At 42.4% G+C, this 25633-nt stretch overlaps 1 protein-coding gene across 2 annotated transcripts; it reads right to left on the bottom strand.

Annotated features, from left to right (window-relative positions):
* Positions 1-1954: 1954 nt before the first annotated feature.
* Positions 1955-24618, bottom strand: TDRKH (tudor and KH domain containing). 2 transcript variants are annotated; one of them, XM_079920594.1, is made up of 14 exons: positions 24554-24618; positions 8728-8864; positions 7578-7684; positions 6776-6965; positions 5917-6056; positions 5485-5806; positions 4440-4600; positions 4079-4251; positions 3784-3848; positions 3354-3505; positions 3021-3122; positions 2663-2759; positions 2371-2458; positions 1955-2197 (listed from the first exon to the last, which is right to left on the bottom strand). In XM_079920594.1, exons 2-13 carry the CDS (start codon positions 8849-8851, stop codon positions 2406-2408), a joined length of 1686 nt encoding a protein of 561 aa, XP_079776720.1. In that variant the 5' UTR covers positions 8852-8864; positions 24554-24618; the 3' UTR covers positions 1955-2197; positions 2371-2405. The 2 variants fall into 2 exon arrangements, with proteins under 2 accessions (XP_079776720.1, XP_079776719.1); XM_079920593.1 differs by lacking the exon at positions 24554-24618 and having other exon boundaries at positions 8728-9257.
* Positions 24619-25633: the final 1015 nt, after the last annotated feature.

Raw genomic sequence — 25633 nt, forward strand, 5'->3', positions numbered from 1 at the left:
GACAAGTGCTATTTCCTTTCCTTTGATGTGGAGGAAATCAGAGAAGGTACATGGTTCCTGTGGCATTGGCTCAAGGGGAGGAGCATCCCAGGAAGCAGAAAACGTAGAGAGTTATACTGGAATAGGGAACCCATCAGAATGCAATGTAAACTGACAAGGCTTAAAGGCCATATTAAAGGAACAGGCTTTCATACACAGTAACAAACTACAGTTAAGAATGAGACACGGGCTTCCCTGGTGGCGCAGTGGTTGCGAGTCCGCCTGCCGATGCAGGGGACACGGGTTCGTGCCCCGGTCTGGGAAGATCCCACATGCCGCGGAGCGGCTGGGCCCGTGAGCCATGGCCACTGAGCCTGCACGTCCGGAGCCTGTGCTCTGCAACGGGAGAGGCCACAACAGTGAGAGGCCCGCGTACCGCAAAAAAAAAAAAAAAAAAAAAAAAAAAAAGAATGAGACACTACTCATTTTCCAGAGCAAGAAGTCCTATGAATGATTTCTATCAGGGGACCCCTCAAGAGTAAAGGCTGATAAGAAGGTCCTACTGATAGCACAGGGAACTATATTCAATATCCTGTGATAAACCATAATAGCAAAGAATATATAAAAAAAGAATGTCTATATGTGTATAACTGAGTCACTCTGCTGTACAGCAGAGATTGGCACAACAGTGTAAATCAACTACACTTCAATTAAAAAAATAAATATTCCAAAAAAAAAAAAAGGCGTAAAGGCTGAGGAAACTGGGGACTAACTGGCCTCATGACCCTGTTGTACAGCAGCTCCAATTCCAGGGCCGAGCCTGCTTCACTGAGTGAGTGCAGCCAAGGTCTGAAATGTCATATCAATGGCAGCCCTTCACTGATTCCTGTGGGACTACCCAAGCTACTCAGAGATGCTCCTTCACTGAAGCCTTTCTGCTACTTGGTACTGAGACTTTTCTAAGACAATAAAATTTGAAAATTGTGTCTATGGGAAAATATAGTTACCATGTGTATAGGGGTGGACGTCACTAATTCCTAGATTTAAAAAATCCTGCATATGATAGCCTTACATACTAGTTTTAAGTCTTCTACTTTACCTTGCTGATCTTTAAAAAAAAAAGTTCATTTGTCATCATTCTACCACCCACATTACTTCCAAATACCTTCACAGTTCTCACTGGATCCTCAAAATACTGTCAGAAACGGAGAGATGCTATAAGGAAACAGGCCCCATAAGTTCACAGCAAAGATCTATCCCTAGAACCCATGTTTCTAGAATCCTAGTCTACTCCTTTTAGGTGGGGTCTTAGTGAATGATTAATTCTGAAGTTGCTTTACGGCAAGAATATGATCTGTGCGTGAGAGGGACAGATGTTTCATAGATGGGCCCCTCTGTGTGAGGTGTTTGGCAATTTTCACCAGATTTCAGTTCACAAGATACCCACAGACTCGTTTCCACCTTGTGATTCAACCAGCATTTAGTTTTAAATAATTTTCTTGAGAACTTTATTCAGCAAAGGAACCCCAAATGATTTGAACAGCTCCATGAGCTCCATGGCTGCGTGTGTATACATATATATTATAGACACTATACCAGCAATTTAGAATATTTCCTGAGTCACCTCTCTCCTTGTCTACTTGTATTTTAACCAAAGTTTACTGGGAAATAGTTGGAGCACTGTTTCAAAAACCTTGTCTCCAATAACATATCAGCAGTTGAGGCTGGGAGGCGTATCCTCTTCCCACTTCCCGAGGCTTTTCAATACAATTAGGCTGAGTTTTGCCTTTGCCTCCCGACTCAACTGCAGTCTTTGAGTTCACCACTTAAAAAACTCTCCTTAACCAGTCACCTGATGAGGTGAGTCAGGAGTCTGCAGAATCATCATTTCCAATAACCAAACCCTGGCTGTTTCCCAGCCTCCAAAGGACACAGCCTAGCAGTAGTGTGCTTTGTGAGTGGTCGAGGGGAGCTAGCTGCACACTGAGCAGGCTGGAAGTAGCACAGCAGGACTCAAACACTGGAAGTGGCATAGGGGTGGCAGGGGAGTAGGGGCATGTGTTTGTCTCCCTCCACCCCTCACACTTTCCGGTAGTCCAGTGGAAGGAGCAAATGCATTTGGTCCACAGCAAGCCAGATCGTGTATATAATGAAAGAAGAACTGCACTGATCTCTATCACAGGCTCCTCTCTCCAGGCACCAAATCTTATGCCAAATCCTGCCAAAGACACAAAGACACAAAAAGCTTGAAAGGGCTCAGTCTGAAAGTAAAGCTACAGGGAAGCAGCTGCAGAGAAGTAGTGGTAAGATGGGCTATGGGGAAGAGGCAAGGCCCCTGTTGTCACCCTCATTACTTTCCTGTTGCTACAGATAGATGATAGCTCTACTTACCGCAAAGTGGATGGCTGAGGCAACTGAAGGTGATTTCAGACTAAGTAGTCATCTTCAAGGTTATCATCACCAGACACAGAGGCAGCTTCTATGTAGGGGAAATGAGGATAAAGTCAGACACTGCCCTAATTTAGCAGGCACTGCCACTGAGGCTCAGGGGAAAAAATGGGCTTCTTGGTGCTCGATGACCACCTGGGTTAAGAGGTAAGTCTTAACAACCTCCCTAGTTGGAGAGGCTGATTAAGAAATGGTAACGTCCAGAGATGCTCTAGGGAGAAAATGCTGTTTGTACCTAATAAACTGAGGCAGGACAGGGTATGCGCCATCTCTCCAGGACTCTTCTTGGTCTCAGTGACTGTGCTGCGGAGAGAGACATCTGTTTCTGTGGCCTGAAGGGATGAAAACAAGAGAAAAAGGAAGAATGTGTTTGGCTGGTGGGAAAGGAGAAGCCGCCCCATCATTTTGCTCACAGAATCCGGTTTGGCTGCTGAGGCACACAAGGTCTTCTCTGACCAACTAGTGGAGCAACTCAGAGTCCTTAAGAGAAGAGAACGCTCTACAAACTCTCATGCACGACTAGAAGCCCTCTTGTCTCAAGGCACCAGATTTGCCCCCAAGCAGCACCCTGAATGACTACAATGCTCACTCACCACATTGGGCGACGTTACTGGGACAGCTCTGTTTTCTTCCATGTCTTCAGGAAGCTCAATTGCGTATCCTTTACGAACTAATTCTAACCCAATATCAAGTTTCTGAGAAGAAAGATGAAAAGGGAACGATGTTCTCTCTGAAGGAAGGGCAAATCAGAGGAAATAGGGCAGAAGAGCTAGGATTGATACTTTAAAAAATTCCTTTGGTGGTTCAGTATGCAGGATCTTATGAGTTAGGAATATCATCAAATAAGGGTTTCTGGGAGAGAAAAAGTAAATGAGGCTATAAATACACTGAAGAGACAGTGAGCAACGTGTGAACCCCAGTCTTACCTTCCCATTGCTAGTGTCGTATAAGTGGATCTTGGGCCAAGTTGAGATCCCAGACTGGACGTAGCTAGAGATCTTGGCCACCAGGGGCTTCCACCCAGCACAGTGAGTGAGTCTGTCAAACTCATCCAAAGCTTCCTCTTCCCATTGTTCACCTCATAAAAAATTGTAGAGAGAGCCTAAGAAGGGGTCAGTGCTGACGGGGGTGGGATTATGTCCTGGAGGAAAACCGGAACTACCTTTGTCTACTTCAAAAGGCACCTATGTCTGACTGCCAGGCACGTTTCTGACCGTTGCTTTCTAGCACTGGTGATGAAAAGGCACCTGAGCCCCCAGAACTCAAAAAGCCTGGGAATGTGAGACTCCCTCCCACGTGCTCTATGAAAGTTATTCTATATGGAGGCAAAGTCAATAGGTAATAGGACTAATTTACCTGAGGGGGCTATCCGTGCCAGACTACACTCTATTGCTTGAAATGGAAGGCTTAGGAAGTCACTCCTAAAATGAAAGAAATTCAAATTAGAATCCTAGTGCCAGAAGGGCCTTCTTATATTCCTGGCTTCTAGACAGCAGTTAGCCCTGCAGAAGATGATAATCATCTGAGCACTGTAAAGAGGTTCTCTTCCAACGCCCCCTGGTGATAAGTGCCAACAGCTCACCACCCTACGGCCAGGACTGAGTCAGTAAGTGAGACTCCAGCCTGACTCCAGCCTGTCCCCCACGCTGACCTGAGCACCCTGAGGTCCCTCAGTGGACAATATCCATTATCTCCAAAGTCAACGAAGTAGAGGTCCAGGTTCCCATTCTCCAAGGTGCCAAGGACTCGGGCTCGATACCAGGAACCATTTGTAGGTAAAGGTGCTGCGACAATGTCTCCTACATGCACAGTCAAGTCTTCAGGCTACACAAGGGGATGAGGAGGCAGGAGAGGGCAGAGTTAGGAAGGGGTAGGCCAAAAAGTAAACCGTGGATACCAGAAGGAAGGAAGAACAAGCCGCTGCTCCACAGAAAAGGGAAGAGAATATGTCACAATGAAAAAGATATGCCCGCTTTCCATCAAACCCCTGCCCTGTCCCTATGGCAACTCACCAGACTATTTTCATAGTGCTGGGTCATCTCCCTGACAAGCTTATCCAGTTGCAGGCTGCGGGAGCCAATGATTTGGATCCAGAAGTGGTTAGGATGTTCAGAGGCAGAGACATAGACTTCTAGGAATTCATCAGCATGGAAACTGAAGTCTGGACTGGGGACTAACCACAGGGATAAGCAAGTTAAGCTGCAGAATCATTATTACCTAATATGGTGACCATTACTAGAATCATCTCTGGTTGAAATGGGAAGACTGCATCAGGAGGGTGAGAGGTACAAATACCCAGTGGCTACCACCATTTAAAAATGGCTAGAGTGACAACTAGATGCATCATACAAGAACATCCTGAAGAAAAATACTAAGCTATGTTCTGTTCCTTTCTATGTATCTGAGTAATAAGAGTTCGGTCACATTCTTAGTCATCTGCCACATATTCAAATCAGCCACCAGTTATAATGAAGGGAAATCCCCATATGCTAGCTGCAGCATGGACCAGGGAGAAGATACATGGACAGATGTGGGCCTGTTCCAGATCCCTTTCTACCACTGACTCATTATGTGACCCTGGACAAGTCTATGAACCTCTTAGGGGCCCTGGTCTTCCCTGCCCATCCTAGTACCTATACATAGAAGAAACAGCCCACAGCCTTTTTATTCTTCTTGAATGAGGTAGATTTTTTAAAACAGTAATGATTCAGGAAAAAAACTGGACTCAGTATTTTACTTATTTAAATAAATAGGTCTGGAGGAAGAATACCATGTAATTCAATTATTTGATCTATTACTCACAGACTAGTTTCCTGTGAACTAGCATATTTCTATATTGTTTTCTAAAATTATTAGCTGGTTTGTATTCAGAAAAAAAGTATTTGTGCTTAGTACTAATCCCAAGTAAAATATTGCCAGAAAGTCCTATCTGTGATTAAAGACTTGTAAGTGTAGTCGAGAAAACAGAATTTTTTTTTTATTGTTTCCTATTTTGGGTTATCTAAGCCACTTTTTCTATCTTCCATATGGCTCATGGGTTCCCTCTTTCTTACATACTTTCAAACATGGATGTCTCTGGACTGGTCTGGGCTCCAAACTTCTGAAGGTTGTCATCATTAGGTTTCCTGCAGGAACGCTCTTCTGGTCCTACAACAGACGTGTCGCCACCTCCTCTGCGGGGAGGAACTGCCAGAGGTGCAGCCTGCTCCAAGCTAGTGCCAGTGTTTTTCCATAAAGCTGGCTTTCCAGCCCCAGCTGGCTCTGTCACTTCCTCTCTTCTTACGCTGATTGGCTGCTTCCGTGGGACTCTGGTTTCTGCAGAATGAGCAATTCTCTTCCTAAGTTCTTCATCTTCTGAAACTTTCTCCAGTATCAAATGCTGTGGAAAATAAGACAAGGGATGATATCTACGTGGCCAGATATTGACCTGGGATGGAGTAAAGTGTTCTTCTCACTCTTAGATACAATTCAAATCTATCAGCTACTTGCCTTAGCTGCTGCCACCTCCTTCTGTGTTCCTGAGATTTTTATAAGTCTTGATAGTAGCAATGTCCCCTCTGATTCTTTGTCACAGTTTATTTTGGCTCCCGAGGCCTTACAGATAGAACGAATTGTCTCGCCGCCTCTCCCTGCATTGAATAATACATAAAAACCTGTCCTTCCCTCCTCAGTAACCTGAACTACTAGAGACACCACTGTTTTGTACATACTAGGAGGGGAGAGTCAGTTCTCATTTTCAAACTAAACAGAATGGAAGATAGTGAATGGAAAGCAGGAGCTACTGAAATCTGTACTATACTAAGGGGAATACTGGATTATTTGCTCTATCCATTTTATTTAAATTCTACACATTGGCTAGGTTAATGTGGTCATGTCACTTGCATTTTTTGGCCACTCGGCATACTTTACATCCCCACTTCATTAGAAGATACCCTACACGGTGTGTGAAACACTGGACCAGGAACAGGACATTTCTCTGCCTCTTCCAGCAGCGTAAGGAATGCTCCATGGGAAGGCATAATAGGTGCTTTCTAGAGCACTGTCTTGAAAGATTTGGGATAAAATGAGCATCCTTAGCTTCCCTTTAAAAATCTGAGGTAAATACATTTACCTGAACCCTTCTGGAACCTATTTGTAAGGTTCAGATCATACAACCTCTTGAGATAATGAGTTTTGCTTTACCACTGATTTTACTTCTGTAAAAAAGTAAAGCTCTGGTCTCAATGTCCCTGCCTTTTTTTCTCAGCAAGGTGAAGCGAAGTAGGTCAGGAGAAACCCTTGGGAAGGTGTGAAAGAAAGGCAAAGGTAAACAAAAAAGGAAACAGCAGAGGAAGCTGTCCAGTGGTACCTATGATTCTGCCCACAGATCTCTGGGGAACTGAGAGCTGCTCAGACACTGGGGTACTCTCAGTCAGGATCTGATGAATTGCTGCTTTGGCCTTGCACACCTGAACAGGAAAACCACTGATAAGCAGCACCCGCTCATCTCCTACATCCTCCGTGTCCACATCGATCCGAGCACCTGTCTGTTTTCGTAGCTGCAGAGAAAAGGATATGTGGTAGTACACTCTGGATGAGCTCTCATCTGGGTCAGCTAAGGATACTCTAAACCTAACCCTGGAGGTAGACGGAACTGGACACAGTAATCAGTGAAATCAGGGTGCTATAAGCAGTCCTCAATTACGTGTACTTATGGAAGGAGATTAGAGACAAAGGTAACCCCAAATAGCAGTTAATCCAAAACAGTTTCTCTGTGTTTAGAACACTCTTTCCCCCTAATTTGGATTAGAGAATCAATTATTTTATTTCACTGACGTTCCAACTGAACAACAGGAGATGGTAAAAAGAATCAGGGAGCAATTAATTAGTTACTGTCAATTAATGAGAGTTCATAATTCCATAGTAGAAAGGAATGATTCAAGCTATACCAGGCTGAGAATCATCCAATTAAAAATCCCCATTTCAAGTTAAGTCACCCATTCTCTAGGGAGAAGTACTCATCTCTAGAAGGAAAATAGCAGTTACCTAATAAGTTCCTGTATTTTTTCTGTTTAAAATATACATGGTGTGAGTGGGTTTTATGGAATGGGGGCAAAGAAGGGAAAGCAGAATCAATCCCTGGGAAAGCCGTTGCCTGCTCACACAGTTACCTGTTTAATATTGGCTCCTTGCCGGCCAATGATGAGCTTCACAGCCTCCTGGGGGACTCGCATCTCTATCTCGATGTCATCCTCCCCAACAAATGTCAGCCGCTCTTCTGCATAGATCGTCAGATCATACTTAGATAATACCCAAAGCTACTACCTGCCCTCCCCTGAATCTAGCTATCAAAGAGATGTGGATGCAAGAGATAAACTGAGGATTTCAACCATAAAGAGAAGGAGAAGTAGCATCTGAGTGGGAATTAAAAGGTCCTGGAAGACCAGAAGATGGGCATTCTCTCTGGGCTACTGTTTTCATATGCTAAAACACGGAAAGTCATTTGGTTCTGCAAGGAAGGAGTGATGGATTCTGGGCAAACTACTTCCCCCAAGACACGACTCCTGGAGAAGAATGAAGGCTAGAAGTTGCCTGAGGAGCCCACTAGGTTCAGAATTTCTCTCCTCTGTATGTAAATCATTTCTCTAGGTCCTACTCCCTAGGTCCAACCTGTGGGGAAACTGGACTGGACAGTTAGCCTTCTAACAATAGAAGGAAAATATAAACAAGTGTATGGGTATAAAAGAAGGAGAAAGAAAGAACCCATTGTAGTGCTGGTGTTGCTGAAGGGAAGAGATCAAAAGAATGATAAAATGAGTTCTTTATTTCACAGACTAGCTTCACATTAACATAGAAGAGAAAAAACTTTGTTCCAAAGATCCCTCACAGGGACTTCCCTGGTGGTGCAGTGGTTAAGAATCCACCTGCCAATGCAGGGGATGCGGGTTCGAGCCCTGGTCCGGGAAGATCCCACACGCTGCGGAGTAACTAAGCCCATGTGTCACAACTACTGGAGCCCACGCACCTAGAGCCCATGCTCTGTAACAAGAGAAGCCACCACAATGAGAAGCCCGTGCACCACAACGAAGAGTAGCCCCCGCTCGCCGCAACTAGAGAAAGCCCGCGCGCAGCAACGAAGACCCAATGCAGCCAAAAATAAAAAATAAATGAATTTATTAAAAAAAAAAAAAGATCCCTCAGAGAAAGCCAATTACATCCCAACAAATGATACCCAGTCTGGAAGGAAAGTTTTCATTTCAATTTAACAAGGCCAGAACATAGTTTAAACATTTCCGTATGTACAGTCATGGATTCACATACCTCTGCTTTCCCTATATCTGCGGTATAGGATATAGGCAACCACTGCACTGGCTGGGATCCCGAGGCCCAGTGCTATTTTCTGAATAGTGGACAAACTTGTCCAAGAAGTCCGTTCAGTGGACATTTTCTGCTGCCTCCTAAAATAAGCAAATGAAGGAAAAGGAGCTTTCATACAAATTTTATGACAGGTAGAGAATGGGAACACATTACAATATTAAGAAGAATATTACTGCCTAATTTCCCATTTCAAGAGCTTGAGCAGTCTCAAAGTCTACTTCATGTGAAAGTCTTGGTATTTTTTTTTTTAAAGTTAGCTAAGGGACACATATACATACAACTAAATAGAAGGTTACTTCTTCCTCCCCAATTCCCCCAAAGAGAACTATACACTGATCAGTTTTAAAAGACAAAGGAACAAAAAATGAAATGAATCAAATATTTTTAAAAATTTAGTTTTCATATCAAACTATTTAAAATTCCTTATATGTGCACTTCTATACCTCCTGGTCTTTCCAGAAGCTGTTCTCTCTGCAAGGAATGGCTTTCCAGGCCTAGTTTCAGGCTTTGCTACTTCTACTTTTCTTTCTTGCAAGTGTGGTCTATTTACTATCTGTACTCCGTATTTCTACTTACTCCTCATCTAACAGTGAAATGGGGTTCTCTCCTGTTCCTTCATCAAAACTACAACTTCCCAGGTAATCAACCTAGATGGCACATATAAGCCTTAACTAATCTTACCTCTGTGCCCTCTTTCCCATGGTTCTTCCTGTTTACCTGGAGGAGTCTTCTGAGTTTTGAGCTTGTCTTCCAGTGGCCTCTATCCATTGCTATTGTCAGTCTGCTCTCTTTGGGCAATTTTATTCATACTTGAAGCTTGAACTACTACCTATATGCTAATGAGCCCAATATTGTACCTGAATTGACTCAGAAGCTCATCAAATCTCATTTAGACCACTGCAATGGCCTTCTTGCTGTTAGTCTCTCTCTGACGCTGTGTCTTCATTTTGCTGCCTAGCATATATATTTTTTTAATTTATTTATTAAATTAATTTTATTTATTTATTTTTGGCTGTGTTGCGTCTTCGTTGCTGCGCATGGGCTCTCTCTAGTAGCAGTGAGCGGGGGCCACGCCTCATTGCGGTACGCAGGCCTCCCCTCGTTGCAGTATGCGGGCCTCCCATTGCGGTGGCCTCTCCTGTTGCGGAGCACAGGCTCTAGGCGCGAAGGCTTCAGTAGTTACAGCACACAGGCTTCAGTAGTTGTGGCGTGTGGGCTCAGTAGTTGTGGCTCGCGGGCTCTAGAGCGCAGGCTCAGCAGTCGTGGTGCACGGGCCCAGTTGCTCCACGGCATGTGGGATCCTCCGGGACCAGGGCTCGAACCCGTATCCCCTGCATTGGCAGGCGGGTTCTCAACCACTGCGCCACCAGGGGAGCCCTGCCTAGCATATTTCAATATGTCCCTCACTCTATTTCCTTATTCCATGTACTTTCTCACCCTCCCAATTATTTCATACTGCCTCTTCTCAAACCTCTAGTGCTTCCTTCTCCATCCTCCCTCTCAACTGATGTCTTTGCTTCCTATTTCACTAAGAAAGAGAAAATATTAACAAACTTCCAAACTGACCCACCTATCTCCATCTGTGCCTAAATATTCTATCTTCTTTCCTGTAGTCATTGATGAACTATCTCTGCTCCATATAAATGTTGCTCTCCTTCCTTATCCTGCATCATTAATGTTTTCCTCTCTACTGAATCTTTCTATCAGCAGACAAACATGCTATTATTTCTCCTTTCTTAAAGAAAATCCTTTCTCAATTCCACTTACTCCTCTAAATACAATGCATTTCTTCCCTTCCTTTTATAAGAAAACTCAAAGAGCGTCAATACTTCTGTGTTCGATTTCTCTTCTCGAATCCACTCTTACTGCTCTTGTCAAGGTCACCAGTGACTTGGACTTGCTGAATCCAATGATCAATTCTTAGTCCTCCCTTTAGCCCCCACCCCTCCCAGGGTCTGGCACAGCTGGTGACTCCCTCTTCTGACACTTTCTTCCCTTGGCTTCACATCACTCTCTCCTGGTTTTCCTTCTCCCTTTCTGGCTGCTCCATCAGTCTGTTTTGCTGGTTCCCGCTCCTTTTTCTAACCTCTAAACACTGGAGTGCCCCAGGGCTCTGTCCTTTGCCCTCTTTGTTCTACCTCACTTCTCTGGGGATTACATCAAGTCTCAGTCAGTCTTGGCTTTAAACCTCATCTATATGCTGATTTAATCCCCAAATTCACAGATCTAGTTAGAACCATTCCCATGAACTCCAGGTCTGTATATCCAACTGCCTATGAGATGTCTCCATTTGATGTTTAATAGGCATCTCAAACCTAACAGATGCAACACCTAGCTCCTGATCTCACCCTCTTCCTGTAGTCTTTGCCATCTCAGTTAATGGCAACTCCATTCTTTCAGCTCCTCAGGCTAAAAATCTTACTCTTCTTCCCCTCAAACAGCACATCCATCCTGTCAGCAAATCCTATTTGTTCTACTTTCAAATGATCCAGAATCTGACCACTTTTTAACCTCTCCACTGCTATGACCACCATATGCTCTAAACCACCATTATCTCTTGTCTAGATTATTGCAACTGCTTCTTAATTACGTCCCTGCTTTTGCCGTTGTCCAGTTTATTCCCAACACAACAGCTGGAGTAAGTCAAATAATGCTATTCATCTGCTCAAATCCTTCCACAGTTTTCCATTTCACTATGATTAAAAGTCATTCATTATAATAATCTGGAAGGTGTTCACTTTGATTGCCTCCCCATTAGAAAGTTAACTCCCCAAAGGCAGGAATTTTTTTGTTTTGTTTTGTTCCTCAGTACTTAGCACACAGTAGCCACTCAATAAATATTTGGTCAATAATAATTTGTTGAATGAATACACATCCTCTTATTCTTCAGCAATTCTGCTGCCTATATGTAAGCTCAGTGGCATGAAAGTTTCTTTATAATCTCATCTCTGCCTACCATCTTCACAGTCTTATATTCTAAACCTACCCCCTACGAGGGGAACAGGATGTACCCTCTTAAGTATCCTCACTCTGACACGTCACTTCCGTCTTCATAGTCTTACTCCCTAGTCCATCAATACACTTACAACCATTCTGTTTTTCACTTTAATAAATCACACGTGGGCTTCCCTGGTGGCACAGTGGTTGAGGGGCCGCCTGCCGATGCAGGGGACGTGGGTTCGTGCCCTGGTCCGGGAGGATCCCATATGCCGCGGAGTGGCTGGGCCCGTGAGCCATGGCCGCTGGGCCTGCGCGTCCGGAGCCTGTGCTCCGCAACGGGAGAGGCCACAACAGTGAGAGGCCCGCGTACCGCAAAAAAAAAAAAAAGGAGAAAAATAAAAAAATAAATCACATGTGATGAAATAAAATTTCATATTCTAAGGCAAGTCAAGGATAATTTAAACATAAAAAATTTTCTCTGCCCTTTGGTTTCCTCTCTCTACTGTGCATTGTGTATCTGCACCATGCATTGACCAAACCTCCCCACTGGCAGAAGTACCTGCCCAACCATAAAGCGTAACATTCTTGGGGAGCTAGACTCAGAAGCAGCACACATTTGATCCACCACACTGTCCCCATAATGCTGTTCAGATCATATCTCATATCTGAATTAGGTTACCAAATTAATAATGGCAAATCGTGTCTCAAAGGCCAAACAGCTCCTGTGCAGACAGACAGCCACCTATGGGAATACCAGCTGGGTTTATGTATGCTTGCAAGTACTTAATTGGAAATTAGAGGAAACCCCACCAGGAAATGGCCAAGATTGGGTTCTCTTTTTGCATTCCCAAACTGATTTTTTTGCATGCAGTTAAAGCTGGCAGTCTTCTGTATGTCTGCCTGCAGGGTCTACTGGAAACAGTGGTAAGAGTTTCTCTTTTACAAATTAGGTTAGCAGGGAGAAATATTTGTATAGGGCTAGCTTTTTGAAGCTTTGGATCCTCTGAATTGGAAAAACTTCTAAATTGTTAAAATTTTAGAGAGCTTTCATCTTAAACTATTGTACCCATTTTAATTGATATGCAGAAGCCCCCAAAAGCTCCAAAATTTCAAAATAGCCTCATTGAAAGAATTGTTGTAGAAGGCTAATGAAAGATTAATGGTACCTAAAACTTTAACTACTGCTCCCCTCTATCCTCCTTTTGAGTACTCATTCTAGTAATCCTCTATCTGAATTGCCTTTCTACTCTGAAGACACTATTAAATGGTTACCTTTAGAAACGGGACCACCTGAGGAATGTAAGTTGGTGCAGCCACTATGGAAAACAGTATGGAGGTTCCTCAGAAAACTAAAAATAGAATTACCATATGATCCAGCAATCCCACTCCTGGGCATGTACCCAGACAAAACTATAATTCAAAAAGATACTTGCATCATCCCTATGTTCATAGCAGCACTATTCACAATACCCAGGACATGGAAATAACCTAAATGTCCGTCGACAGATGAATGGATAAAGAAGATATGGTACATATATACAATGGAATACTACTCAGCCATAAAAAAGAACGAAATAATGCTATCTGCAGCAACATGGACAGAGCGAGAGATTATCATACTAAGTGAAGTAAGTCAGAAACACAAAGACAAATACCATATGATATCACTTATATGTGGAATCTAAAATATGGCACAAATGAACATATCTACAAAACAGAAACAGACTCACAGACATAGAGATCAGACTCACGGTTGCCAAGGCCAGGAGAGAGAGGGAGGGAAAGGGATGGGCTGGGAATTTGGGGCTGGTAGATGCAAACTATTACATTTAGAATGGATAAACAATGTCTTCTGGGATAAACCATAATGGAAAAGAATATTAAAAAAAGAATATATATGTGTAAAGCTGAGCCACTTTGCTGTACAGTAGAGATAGGCACAACACTGTAAATCAACTATACTTCAAAAAAAAAAAAGAAAAAGAAATGGGACCATCTGAGGCTGCAGGCCATAGTTAAAGAATTTCTTAAACCCAGGAAGGATCCTCAAAAGTGTTTGTAAATGGATTACCAAGATGGGAGGCCACCGGTCTGACTAAACTGACCATAGCTGATATTCAGAGCCTGATAGGAATTTTACTGGGGGGGTCCTTGTCCCCTAAGCTAAATGAGGGAACGTAAAATTCCAACAGAGGTGAATGGGTATGTCAGTCCTTTCATTGAGGTAGCCACCCAATTCTTTGAGGAATTAAAAACAACTGTCCTTGTTTTAAAATTCTACTCTTTACAGGAACAGAGGTGTGGCTCCAGAAACAATACAAAACCCACCAAACCTTTCACCACTCCCCAACCTCACCTATTAAGAGGCTTGTTTCTTTTTAAATTAATTTTTTATTTATTTTTGACTGCATTGGGTCTTCATTGCTGTGCATGGGCTTTCTCTAGTTGCAGCAAGTGAGGGCTACTCTTCGTTGTGGTGCACGGGCTTCTCATTGCAGTGGCTTCTCTTGCTGCGGAGCACAGGCTCTAGGCACGTGAGCTTCAGTAGTTGTGGTTTGCGGGCTTCAACAGTTGTGGCTTGTGGGCTCTAGAGCGCAGACTCAGTAGCTGTGGCGCACAGGCTTAGTTGCTCCGCGGCATGTTGGATCTTCCCGGACCAGGGCTCGAACCTGTGTCCCCTGCACTGGCAGGTGGATTCTTAACCACTGCACCACCAGGGAATTCCCGAGGCTTGTAAGTATTGAAAAACAAAATTCTAGGCTTTAAGGAACAAAGTCCTCCTAGGAGGAACTTGCCTTTCTCCTCCTATGCCTTTGAGATGCAAATATTCTATTTGATCTTCTCCAGGAACTCTTACCTGGACCATCTTTTTTTTTTTTTTCTTCTTCTTTTTTTGGCTGGGCTGCTGTGGCTTGTGGGATCTTAGTTCCCTGACCAGGGATCGAATGGGGTCCCCTGCAATGGAAGCGCAGACCGCCAGGGAATTCCCCGGACCATCTTTTTAAAACACAAATTTCACGCAAATCAAAACTGCAATTATGTACTACCTCACACTGTGCAGAATGGCCATCATTAAAAAGTCTAAAGGGTGTTGGGGAGACAAGATGGTGGAACAAAGGGACTTGAGCTTACCTCATCTCACAAGAACACCAAAATCACAACTAACTGCTGAACAACCATCTACAAAAAAGATTCAAACCTACCAAAAAGATATTCTACATCCAAAGACAAAGAAGAAGCCACAATGAGATGGTAGAAGGGATGCTTTCGCGATAGAATCAAATCCCATACCCACCAGGTGGGCAACCCACAAACTGGAAGATAATTATATCGTACAGGTTCTCCCACAGGAGTGAGAGTTCTGAGCCCCATGTCAGGTTCCCCAGCCTGTGGGCATGGCATCAAGAGGAGCCCCTAGTGCATTTGGCTATGTCAGTGGGGCTTGAGTGCAGGAGCTCCACAGGACTGGGGGAAGCAGAGACAATACTCTTGGAGGGCACACACAAGGTTTCACATGCACTGGGACCCAGGGCAAAGCAGTGACTCCACAGGAGCCTGGGCCAGACCTACCTGTGGGTCTTGGAGGGTCTCCTGGGGAGGCAGTGGTTGGCTGTGGCTGACTATGGGGGCAAGGACACTGTTGGCAGAGGCCCCAGTGAATATTCATCATTGTGAACTCTCCCAGAGGTCACCATTTTGGCATTGAAACCTGGCCCCATCCCATAGCCTGCAGGCTCCAGTGCTAGGACGCCTCAGGCCAAAACACTAACAGGATGGGAGCACAGCCCCACCCATCAGCAGATAGGCTGCCTGAAGTCATCCTGATCCCACAGCCACCTCTAAACACACTCCTTGACATGGCCCTGCTCACCAAAGGGACAAGACCCAGCTCCATCCACCAATGGGCAGGCACCAGTCCCTCCCACCAGGAAGCCTGCACAAGCCCCTGGACCAACCTCACCCACCGGGGGACAGACACCAGAAGCAAGAGGAGCTATAATCCTGCAGCCTGAGGAACAGAGGCCAAACACAGAAAGTTAGACAAAAGAGAGTAATGATAGTAAAGATGATCCACAATCTTGGAAAAAGAAGGGAGGCAGAGACCAAGAAGATACATAAAACATTTAACAAAGAGCTAGAAAATTTAAAGAACAAACAGAGATGAACAATTACTGAAATGAAAAATACACTAGAAGGAATCAATAGCAGAATAAATGAGGCAGAAGAATGAATAAGTGAGCTGGAAGACAGATTGGTGGAAATCACTGCCACAGAACAGAAAAAAGAAAAAAAGTGAAAAGAAATGAGGACAGTCTAAGAGACCTCTGGGACAACGTTAAATGCACCAACATTGACATTACAGGGGTCCCAGAAGGAGAAAAAAAGAGAGAGAGGACCTGAGAAAATATCTGAAGAGATAATAACCAAAAACTCCCCTAACATGGGAAAGGAAACACACAAGTCCAGGAAGCCTAGACAGTCCCATATAGGATAAACCCAAGGAGGAACACACCAAGACACATAGTAACCAGACTGACAAAAATTAAAGACAAAGAGAAAATATTAAAACCAACAAGAAAAAAGCAACAAATAACATACAAGGGAATCCCCATAAGGTTATCAGCTGATTTTTCAGCAGAAACCCTGCAGGCCAGAAGGGAGTGGCACGATATATTTAATGTGATAAAAGGAAAAACCTACAACCAAGAATACTCCACCCAGCAAGGCTCTTTTCAGATTTGGAGAAATCAAAAGCTTTATGGACAAGCAAAAGCTAAAAGAATTCAGCACCACCAAACCAGCTTTACAACATATGCTAAAGGAACTTCTCTAGGCGGAAAAGAAAAGGCCATAACTAGAAACAAGAAAATTATGAATGGGAAAGCTCACTGGTAAAGGCAAACATACAGTAAATGTAGGAAATCATCCACACACAAATATGATACCAAAACCAGCAATCGTGAGAAGAGGAAAGTACAAAAGCAGGATATTGGAAATGCATTTGAAATTAAGAAACCAGCAACTTACAACAATCTTGTATATATATATATATATATATATATATAGACTGCTATATCAAAATCTTATGGTAACCACAAACCAATAATCTACAATAGACACACACACACACACACACACACACACACACACACAAAAGAAAGCAATCAAAACACAACACTAACGATAGTCATTAAATTACAAGAGAGGAGAACAAAAGAGGAAAGAAAGAAAAAAGACCTACAAAAACAAATCCAAAACAATTAACAAAATGGGAATAAGAACAAACATATCAATAATTACTTTAAATGTAAATGGATGAAATGCTCCAACCAAAAGACATAGACTGGCTGAATGGATACAAAAACAAGACCCGTATATGTGCTGTCTACGATAGACCCACTTCAGATCTCGGGACATGTACAGACTGAAAGTGAGGGAATGAAAAAGGGTATTCCATGTAAATGGAAATCAAAAGAAAGCTGGAGTAGCCAATATGCATATCAGACAAAATTGACTTTAAAATAAAGACTTAAAGAGACAAAGAAGGACAGTACATAATGATCAAGGAATCAATCCAAGGAGAAGATATAACAATTGTAAATATATATGCACCCAACATAAGAGCCCTTCAATATATGAAGCAAATGTTAAGAGACATAAAAGGAGAAATCGACAGTAATACTCTAATAGTAGGGGACTTTAACAACTCACTTATATCAATAGACAGATCATCCAGACAAAAAATCAATAAGGAAACACAGGCCTTAAATGATACATTAGATCAGATGGACTTAATTGATATTTATAGAACATTCCATCTGAAAGCAGCAGAATACACATTCTTCTCAAGTGTACATGGAACATTCTCCAGGATAGATCACATACTGGGCCACAAAGCAAGCCCCAGTAAATTTAAGAAAACTGAAATCGTATCAAGCATCTTTTCCAACCACAACAATCACAACGCTATGAGATTAGAAATCAGCTACAAGAAAAAAAAAACTGTAAATAACAAACAAGTGGAGGCTAAACAATATGTTACTAAACAACCAATGGATCACTGAAGAAATCAAAGAGGTAATCAAAAAATACCTAGAGACAAATGAAAATGAAAACACGATGCTCCAAAATCGGGACACAGCAAAAGCAGTTCTAAGACAGAAGTTTATAGCAATACAATCCTACCTCAGGAAACAAGAAAAATCTCAAACAACCTAACCTTACACCTAGCAACTAGAGAAAGAAGAACAAAACCCAAAGTTAGTAGAAGGAAAGAAATCATAAAAATCAGGGCAGAAATAAATGAAAGAGAGATGAACAGCAGAAAAGATCAATGAAACTAAAAGCTGGTTCTTTGAAAAGATAAACAAAATTGATAAACCTTTAGCCAGACTCATCAAGAAAAAAAGGTAGAGAGCTCAAATCAATAAAATTAGAAATGAAAAAAGTTACAACTGACACCACAGAAATACAAAGTATCATAAGAGACTACTACAAGCAACCATATGCCAACACACGGACAACCTAGAAGAAATGGACAAATTCTTAGAAAGGTATAGTCTTCCAAGTATGAACCAGGAAGAAATAGAAAATATGAACAGACCAATTACCAGTACTGAAATTGAATCAGTAATTTAAAAACTTCCAATGAACAAAGTCCAGGACCACATGGCTTCACAGGCAAATTCTATCAAACATTTAGAGTTAAGACCTATCCTTCTGAAACTATTCCAAAAAATGCAGAGGAAGGAACACTCCAAACTCATTCTATGAGGCCACCATCACCCTGATACCAAAGCCAGACATAGCTACCACAAAAAAAGAAAATGACAGACCAGTATCACTGATGAACATAGATACAAAAATCCTCAACAAAATACTAGCAAACTGAATCCAACAATACATTAAAAGGACCATACACCATGATCAAGTGGGATTTATTCCAAGGATGCAAGGATTTTTCAATATCTGCAAATTGTTCAGTGTGATACACCACATTAACAAATGGAAGACTAAAAACCATATGATCCACCTAGAGGGGTGGGATAGGGAGGGTGGGAGGGAGACGAAAGAGGGAGGGGATATGGGGATATATGTATATGTATAGCTGATTCACTTTGTTATAAAGCAGAAACTAACACCATTGTAAAGCAATTATACTCCAGTAAAGATGTTAAAAAAAAACCCAACATATGATCATCTCAAAAAGAAGCACAAAACGCTTCTGATAAAATTAAACACCCATTTATGATAAAAACTCTCCAGAAACTGGGCATAGAGGGAAACTACCTCAACATAATAAAGGCCATATGTGACAAACCCATAGCTAACATCGTAATAAATGGTGAAAAGCTGAAAGCATTTCCTCTAAGATCAGGAACAAGACAAGGGATGTCCGCTCTTGTCACTTTTATTCAACATAGTTCTGGAAGTCCTAGCCATGGCAATCAGAGAAAAAAAAGAAATAAAAGAAATCCAAATTTGGGACTTCCCTGGTGGCGCAGTGGTTAAGAACCCACTGCCAATGCAGGGGACACGGGTTTGATCCCTTGTCCAGGAGGATCCCACATGCCGTGGAGCAACTAAGCCCATGCATCACAACTACTGAGCCTGTGCTCTAGAGCCCGAAAGCCAAAACTACTCAGCCCGTGTGCCACAACTACTGAAGCCCGCGAGCCTAGAGCCCATGCTCTGCAACAGGATACGCCACCGCAATGAGAAGCCTGCGCGCTACAGTGCAGAGCAGCCCCTGCTCGTCTCAACTAGAGAAAGTCCGTATGCAGCAATGAAGACCCAATGCAGCCAAAAATAAGTAAAAAATAAATAAATAAAACATTAAAAAAAAAAGAAATCCAAGTTGGAAAAGAAGTAAAACTGTCACTGTTTGCAGATGCCATGATACTATACATAGAAAATCCTAAAGATGCTACCCAAAAACTACTAGAGCTCATCAATGAATTCGGTAAAGTTGCAGGATACAAAATTAATACACAGAAATCTCTTGCATTTCTATATACTAGTAATGAAAGATCAGAAAGAGAAATTAAGGAAACAATCCCATTTACCATCACATCAAAAAGAATAAAATACTTAGGAATAAACCTAAGGAGGCAAAAGACCTGTAGTCTGAAAACTATAAGATGCTGATGAAAGAAATCAAGGATGACACAAACAGATGGAAAAATATACCATGTTCTTGGATTGGAAAAATCAATATTGTCAAAATGACTATACTGCCTAAAGCAATCTACAGATTCAATGTAATCCCTATCAAATTACCAATGGCATTTTTCACTAGAGCAAAAAAATTTTAAATTTGTATGGAAACACAAAAGACCCCGAATAGCCAAAGCAATCCTAAGAAAGAAAAAGGAGCTGGAGGAATCAGGACCCCTGACTTCAGACTATACTACAAACAGCTCATGCAGCTCAATATCAAAAAAACAAACATCCCAATCAAAAAATGGGCAGAAGATCTAAATAGGCATTTCTCCAAAGACATACAGATGGCCAAAAGGCACATGAAAAGATGCTCAACATTGTTAATTATTAGAGAAATGCAAATCAAAACTACAATGAGGTATCACCTCACACTGGTCAGAATGGCTATCATCACAAAGTCTACAAACAATAAATGCTGGAGAGGGTGTGGAGAAAAGGGAACCCTCCTACACTGCTATTGGAAATGTAAATTGGTATAACCACTATGGAGAACAGTATGGGGGTTCCTAAAAAACTAAAAACAGAACTACTATATGACCCAGCAATCCCACTCCTGGACATATATCAGGAGAAAACCATACTTCAAGAAGATACAGGCAGCACTATTCACAATAGCCAAGACACAGAAACAACCTAAATGTCCATCGACAGATGAGTGAAGATGTGGTACATATACACAATGGAATACTGCTCAGCCATAAAAAAGAATGAAATAATGCCATTTGCAGCAACATAGATGGACCTAGAGATCATCATACTAAGTAAAGACAGTCAGAAAGAGAAAGACAAATAACATATGATATCACTTAAATGTGGAATCCAAAATATGGCACGAGCTTATGTACAAAACAGAAACAGACTCAGACTTCGAAAACAAACTTATGGTTACCAAGGGGGAAAGCAGATAGTGGAGGGATAAATTGGGAGTTTGGGATTAGCAGATACAAGCTACTATATGTAAAATAGATAAACAAGGTCCTACTGTATAGCACAGGGAACTATATTCAATATCCTATAATAAACTATAATGGAAAATATGAAAAAAGAATATGTGTACATATGTATAGCTGAATCACTTTGCTGTACACCAGAAACTAACACAACATTGTAAATCAACTATACTTCAATTAAAAAAAAAAAGATAAAATGCAAGTTTCAGGAAGGGTGTAGGTAATTTGGAACTTGTCAATGACAAAATCTTAACTGTGTCTCCATAAGTATTAGTAAAAAGGTTTAGCCATCTAAACAGGTGACTTTGATTTGTTCCATGTGCCAGAAACCCAATTTGAATCCAACAGCTTGTTACTGATGGGTTTAATATTTTTGTCGCTGATTCATGGTTGAAATTTTGGAATGAAAACTATGGGGTATCTGTTTCTATCTATCTATGTGTGTTGTAGATGTGTTGTATTGCCAAAATTAATTTGTACAAGAACTCTATTTAACTGGCTTAAAGAAAATTAAGCACTTATATAAATACTTAGAAATAAAAAAGAAACTGGCCGGAAGGAATTTCGGATTCACATGATCTTGTAAGCAGATAGGGTAAGAGGTCCCCAGGCATGGTTTTCTGGACAGTAGAGAAGCCATTTTTGGCCCAAGTCATTATGTGATCCAAGCCTGGCCACAATGCTTGTCATTGAACAGGTCTCAGTAATTAATGATTTTAAGGGAACAAAAGAATGCAGAAACAATGACTTTTCAGGCAAGAGAAGTAATGATGGCAAAGATAATATATCAGTTGTAAAGACTCCTGGTTCTGTTTCAGTGGTAAAGATTAGCCTGAAGCACTGAACCACCAGATCAACTGGCACCTAAGGGATGATGATGTTGACTTTTTCTGACCCTCCCGACTTCAATCAACTAAAGCTTGGACTCTCAACCACCCAAACCCCTTCATGAATATGCATGTACCCTTACTTAAAACTTCCCCTATTTTGCTATTTGGGGAGACACTGCTTTAGAAAAGATCCTCAGTGTTCTCCTCACTTGCTGCAAGAAATAAATCCTTCCTTCTCCCGATCTTTGGCTTGGTTGTGTTTTTTGGCTTGACAGCCACCAAGAGGTGAACTCAGTTTTCCGGTAACAATCTGGGAAATATTCAGTATTGAATTAATATCAGGTATTAAAGTTAGCTTAAGCTTGTTGGTTTAATTAACAATATATACCTTTAGAATCATCAACATTAAGTATAATACCTTTATTGTACCTAGGTTTACTGGAAATCAAACAAGACCTTATTATATCTGTTGCAAAGTTTGCTGGCAAGAATATAACTTGATATGATGAAACTTTTAAGTAAATAAAACAGACGTAAATGAGATAAGAACTTTTAGGTAAACTCTTTAGGAATAATTATCTTTGGGAATGTCTATTTAAAATACTCTCTAGATTTCGATAATTTGAAACTTTAGAGTTTTGCTAAATTAAGTTAAATGATGTAAGTCTACTGAATAGATAACTCCCAAATAAAATGAGATACTGAAGCATTAGTTACTGAACACAGACTTCCTTTTACAAAGAAACTAAAGATATCTGAAACTATTTAATATGTTTGGTGCCACACTAAGACACTTACTATAAAAAAAAGCACGTGTTTTCTGGAAACCATAAATACTATTTATAAGCTTGCTAATCTACAGAATGCTAATGTAAAAGACAGTTAATAATTGCTTACTTCTTAGTTTTCATTAAAAATTAGGGTTTAAAGAGCTGAGATTTCTAATTAATATACGTAATTTAAGCTACTAGAATAAGCGAAACATTTCAGTATACAAGGAAAGAGGCGTGTTTCCAGGAAAAAGAAGGTATGAGGAATGGAAATACATTCCTGTATTTGCCTTTGAGATCTTTGTCACTTTGATTCAGTGAATAAGTATTGTTCCACAGTGACCTATGATCCTACTTGACCAAGTGTTTTAAAACTTTTTGATATTTCTGACAAACTTCGCAGAAGATCAAATTCTAAAGAAAGTTCGTCTGACCTCTAGCTAACTTTGAGGTTTTCCAAAGGGTCCCTGGAACACCTCAAAATGTATTTCTCTCCATCTCAGAGAGAGGACAGAATGACCCTAGTATGACCCGCTATACTGAATTGGGTTTCATTGCTACTGGTTTCCATAGTACACCAACCATCCCTTCATAACACATGCATTGCTTGTAATTCTTGATTAATGGCTATGCCTGTAGTGAGAATGAACTGAAAGCAGCAACAGCAGGTGTAGGAAGACCAATTCAGAGGCTAGTCCAGGTGTCAGTGATAGAGATGGAAAGAAGTAGACAGACAGTTCAGAGAGTTTTCAAAGGTAGAACACACAAGACCCAGCAATTGATTTATGGAAAGGTTAGAGGGTGAGCCAAGGAGCTGGCTACCAGGTTTCTCATTTGAGTAGATGGTAGCATTTGAGATAGAATACTGATGTTTTGGTGGTGGAGGGAGTGTGGGTGGCAGGAAGATGAATGTCCATGACAAAGATGAATTTATCGGGTGACTTCTATTTGAACCAAAACCTAAATTTTACTAACATCTCTTCAAATATTACAAATGAACTCTGTGCTAATTTTGTTATCAGCTGATGTCTCACAAAAAATCTACTTGATTAATATTAATCAAGTATAGTTTTGTTTACAATTTACATATCCTTTCATATTGTGAAGTTTCTCTTAAGAAAAATAAAAGTGGGAAATATGATGAAAATGGGAATAACTGTATAGTACCAAATGCTAGCTTATGTTTGATTTTATTACTGCAAATTGAATGTGAAGAAGAGACTAGAACTTAAGAGCACAGCTCCTAGGGGAAACCAGGTAAAGAGGAGACATGTGGGTCATTTCAAGGTTGAGAAATATGGCTAGACAACGCTTTTCAGAAAAAGCTAACTTTGAAGTTTCCTGACATTTGTATTAAACAGTTGCTAACAACTATCTGATATGCATTTCAAAACACAAAGTGAGCTCCATGGGGGTAAGGATCTATCACTCCAGTATCTCCTAACAACCAGAACTTACAAAGTACCTAAAACATGGTGATCGGCTTGTTGAACTGAAGCAGCTCATTCGATTTTCTCATCCTTGCCACATTTATTTTTAAAGCAGTGCGTGAAAAAAGCCTCCACCCACTTCTCGCAAGCTGAGAAAAGAGTAGCTCTGACATGGGAGTCTTGAGCCAAAACCCACGATTCTATCTGTATTAAGAACTAAAGAGGGAAGTTGGAAAAACAAACAAAACCCCCTTACTCTGATGACTGTAAATAGTCATCCTATCAGAGATAATTAAAGAAAAATCTGTGGAAAATAAAAGGCAAACTGATAAACTGACGGTGATTGGCTTGGGGCAAACCCTCCCGCACTGGTGCAAGGGTCCGTCTTGGCTTAATCCCAGGACGAGCGCATTTCCCCTGGATACGGTTACTAGCCTCGGGGTGGGGTAAAGCTTTCCCCACACCCTCGCCTCGTCCGGGGTCGCCTCCCTTCCCCAAGCCCCACATTTCCGCCTCCTTGTTGCCACTGGCGCCCCTGGCCCAGCCTCCCTCACTCCCCAAACCTCCGCTCCCGGTCCCCGCCTTTACTGCTCCTCGAGTCAGCCGTCGCGCGCTTCGCCTCACACCTCAAGCCAGACGCCGTCGCCTCCTCTCACTCGCACCGCCACTCGGAACCCCGCGGTCCTAGCTTCAGCCGCCACTTCCCCGCCCCCGCAGCCCGTCCGCACCAATCAATGCCCGGCTCGCAGCCTGACCAATCAGTCTTCCCCCCCATAACCAATCCTCGCGGGGGCTGCCCCTGAGCGACGGCGCTGCTGCGTGCTGCTACCCAATTACCCGGATGGAATTCAAAGCCGGCCCACCAGGTCAGCCAATAGGCTCCAGGGAAAGCCGACATCGTTAATTGAGATTGCACCTGCTGAGTATTAAACAGCCAATTAGAGGCTCGCGTAGTACTCCCTGCCAATCTCTAGGCCAATTACCGAGGAGGCTTCCATCTCCTAAGCCTGTGGGGAAAAATCGCGCTCCCAAGGTGCGAGGGGGTGGCATCACTTAGCCGCATCACCGTTCGCACAAAATTAGTGCCTTTGTACAAAGCCAGTGCGACCCCACAACCCATTGACCATTGGGGCAGCCGCCTCCTGATGGGCGATGATCCGCCACTTGTTTCTTCTGCGATCTTTTGCCTCGATCAGTCCCCATACTGTGACAGGGACTCAGGAGACACAGAAAACATTTTTTTTTTTTTTTTGCGGGAAAACATTAAATAGGCTTCGTAGAGATGGAGAGAAAGCCAAGGGGAAGGAATTGCGCGGCAGAGAGTGAGGGGCTCACTCTACTTCTCTGTCGAGGAATGAACAGACGAGGAGCACCGACACTGCAGCAGGAGAGGGACCCGAGTTCGGAGCACCCCGTGGTAAGGGAGCTGTGGGTAGGGCGGTCATCAGGGGCCCCCCCTTTCCTGGGGATTAAAGGGAGACGGGTCGGGGCAACAGGCGCGAAGGCACAAGCCACCGGGCCGTTTCTGTGGGGGCGAGAAAAGGGGAGGGTTTCTGCAGACGGCGGTTTGCTTTGGAAGAGTGCATTCCAGCCGCTGTCTGGGTCCTTGGACCGTTAGAGACGGTTGGACCCTGCTACGGACTCCGAGCCGCCGGGAGCCTCGCGAGCTGGCCCTTGGCCCCTCCCGGCCTCCAGGCCCCGCTACG

The sequence above is a fragment of the Stenella coeruleoalba genome (assembly GCF_951394435.1).
Source record: "Stenella coeruleoalba genome assembly, chromosome: 1".
Lineage (NCBI taxonomy): Eukaryota > Metazoa > Chordata > Mammalia > Artiodactyla > Delphinidae > Stenella > Stenella coeruleoalba.

Excerpts from the sequence above, each read along its gene's own strand:
- TDRKH (XM_079920593.1), bottom strand. The coding sequence starts at position 8,899 with ATGAAAGCTCCTTTTCCTTCATTTGCTTATTTTAGGAGGCAGCAGAAA. Across the intron at positions 4,601-5,484 it reads AGAGACATCCATGTTTGAAA|TCCCCAGTCCAGACTTCAGT; the intron begins GTATGTAAGAAA and ends CCCTGTGGTTAG. Across the intron at positions 3,506-3,783 it reads GGCACGGATAGCCCCCTCAG|GTGAACAATGGGAAGAGGAA; the intron begins GTAAATTAGTCC and ends ATTTTTTATGAG.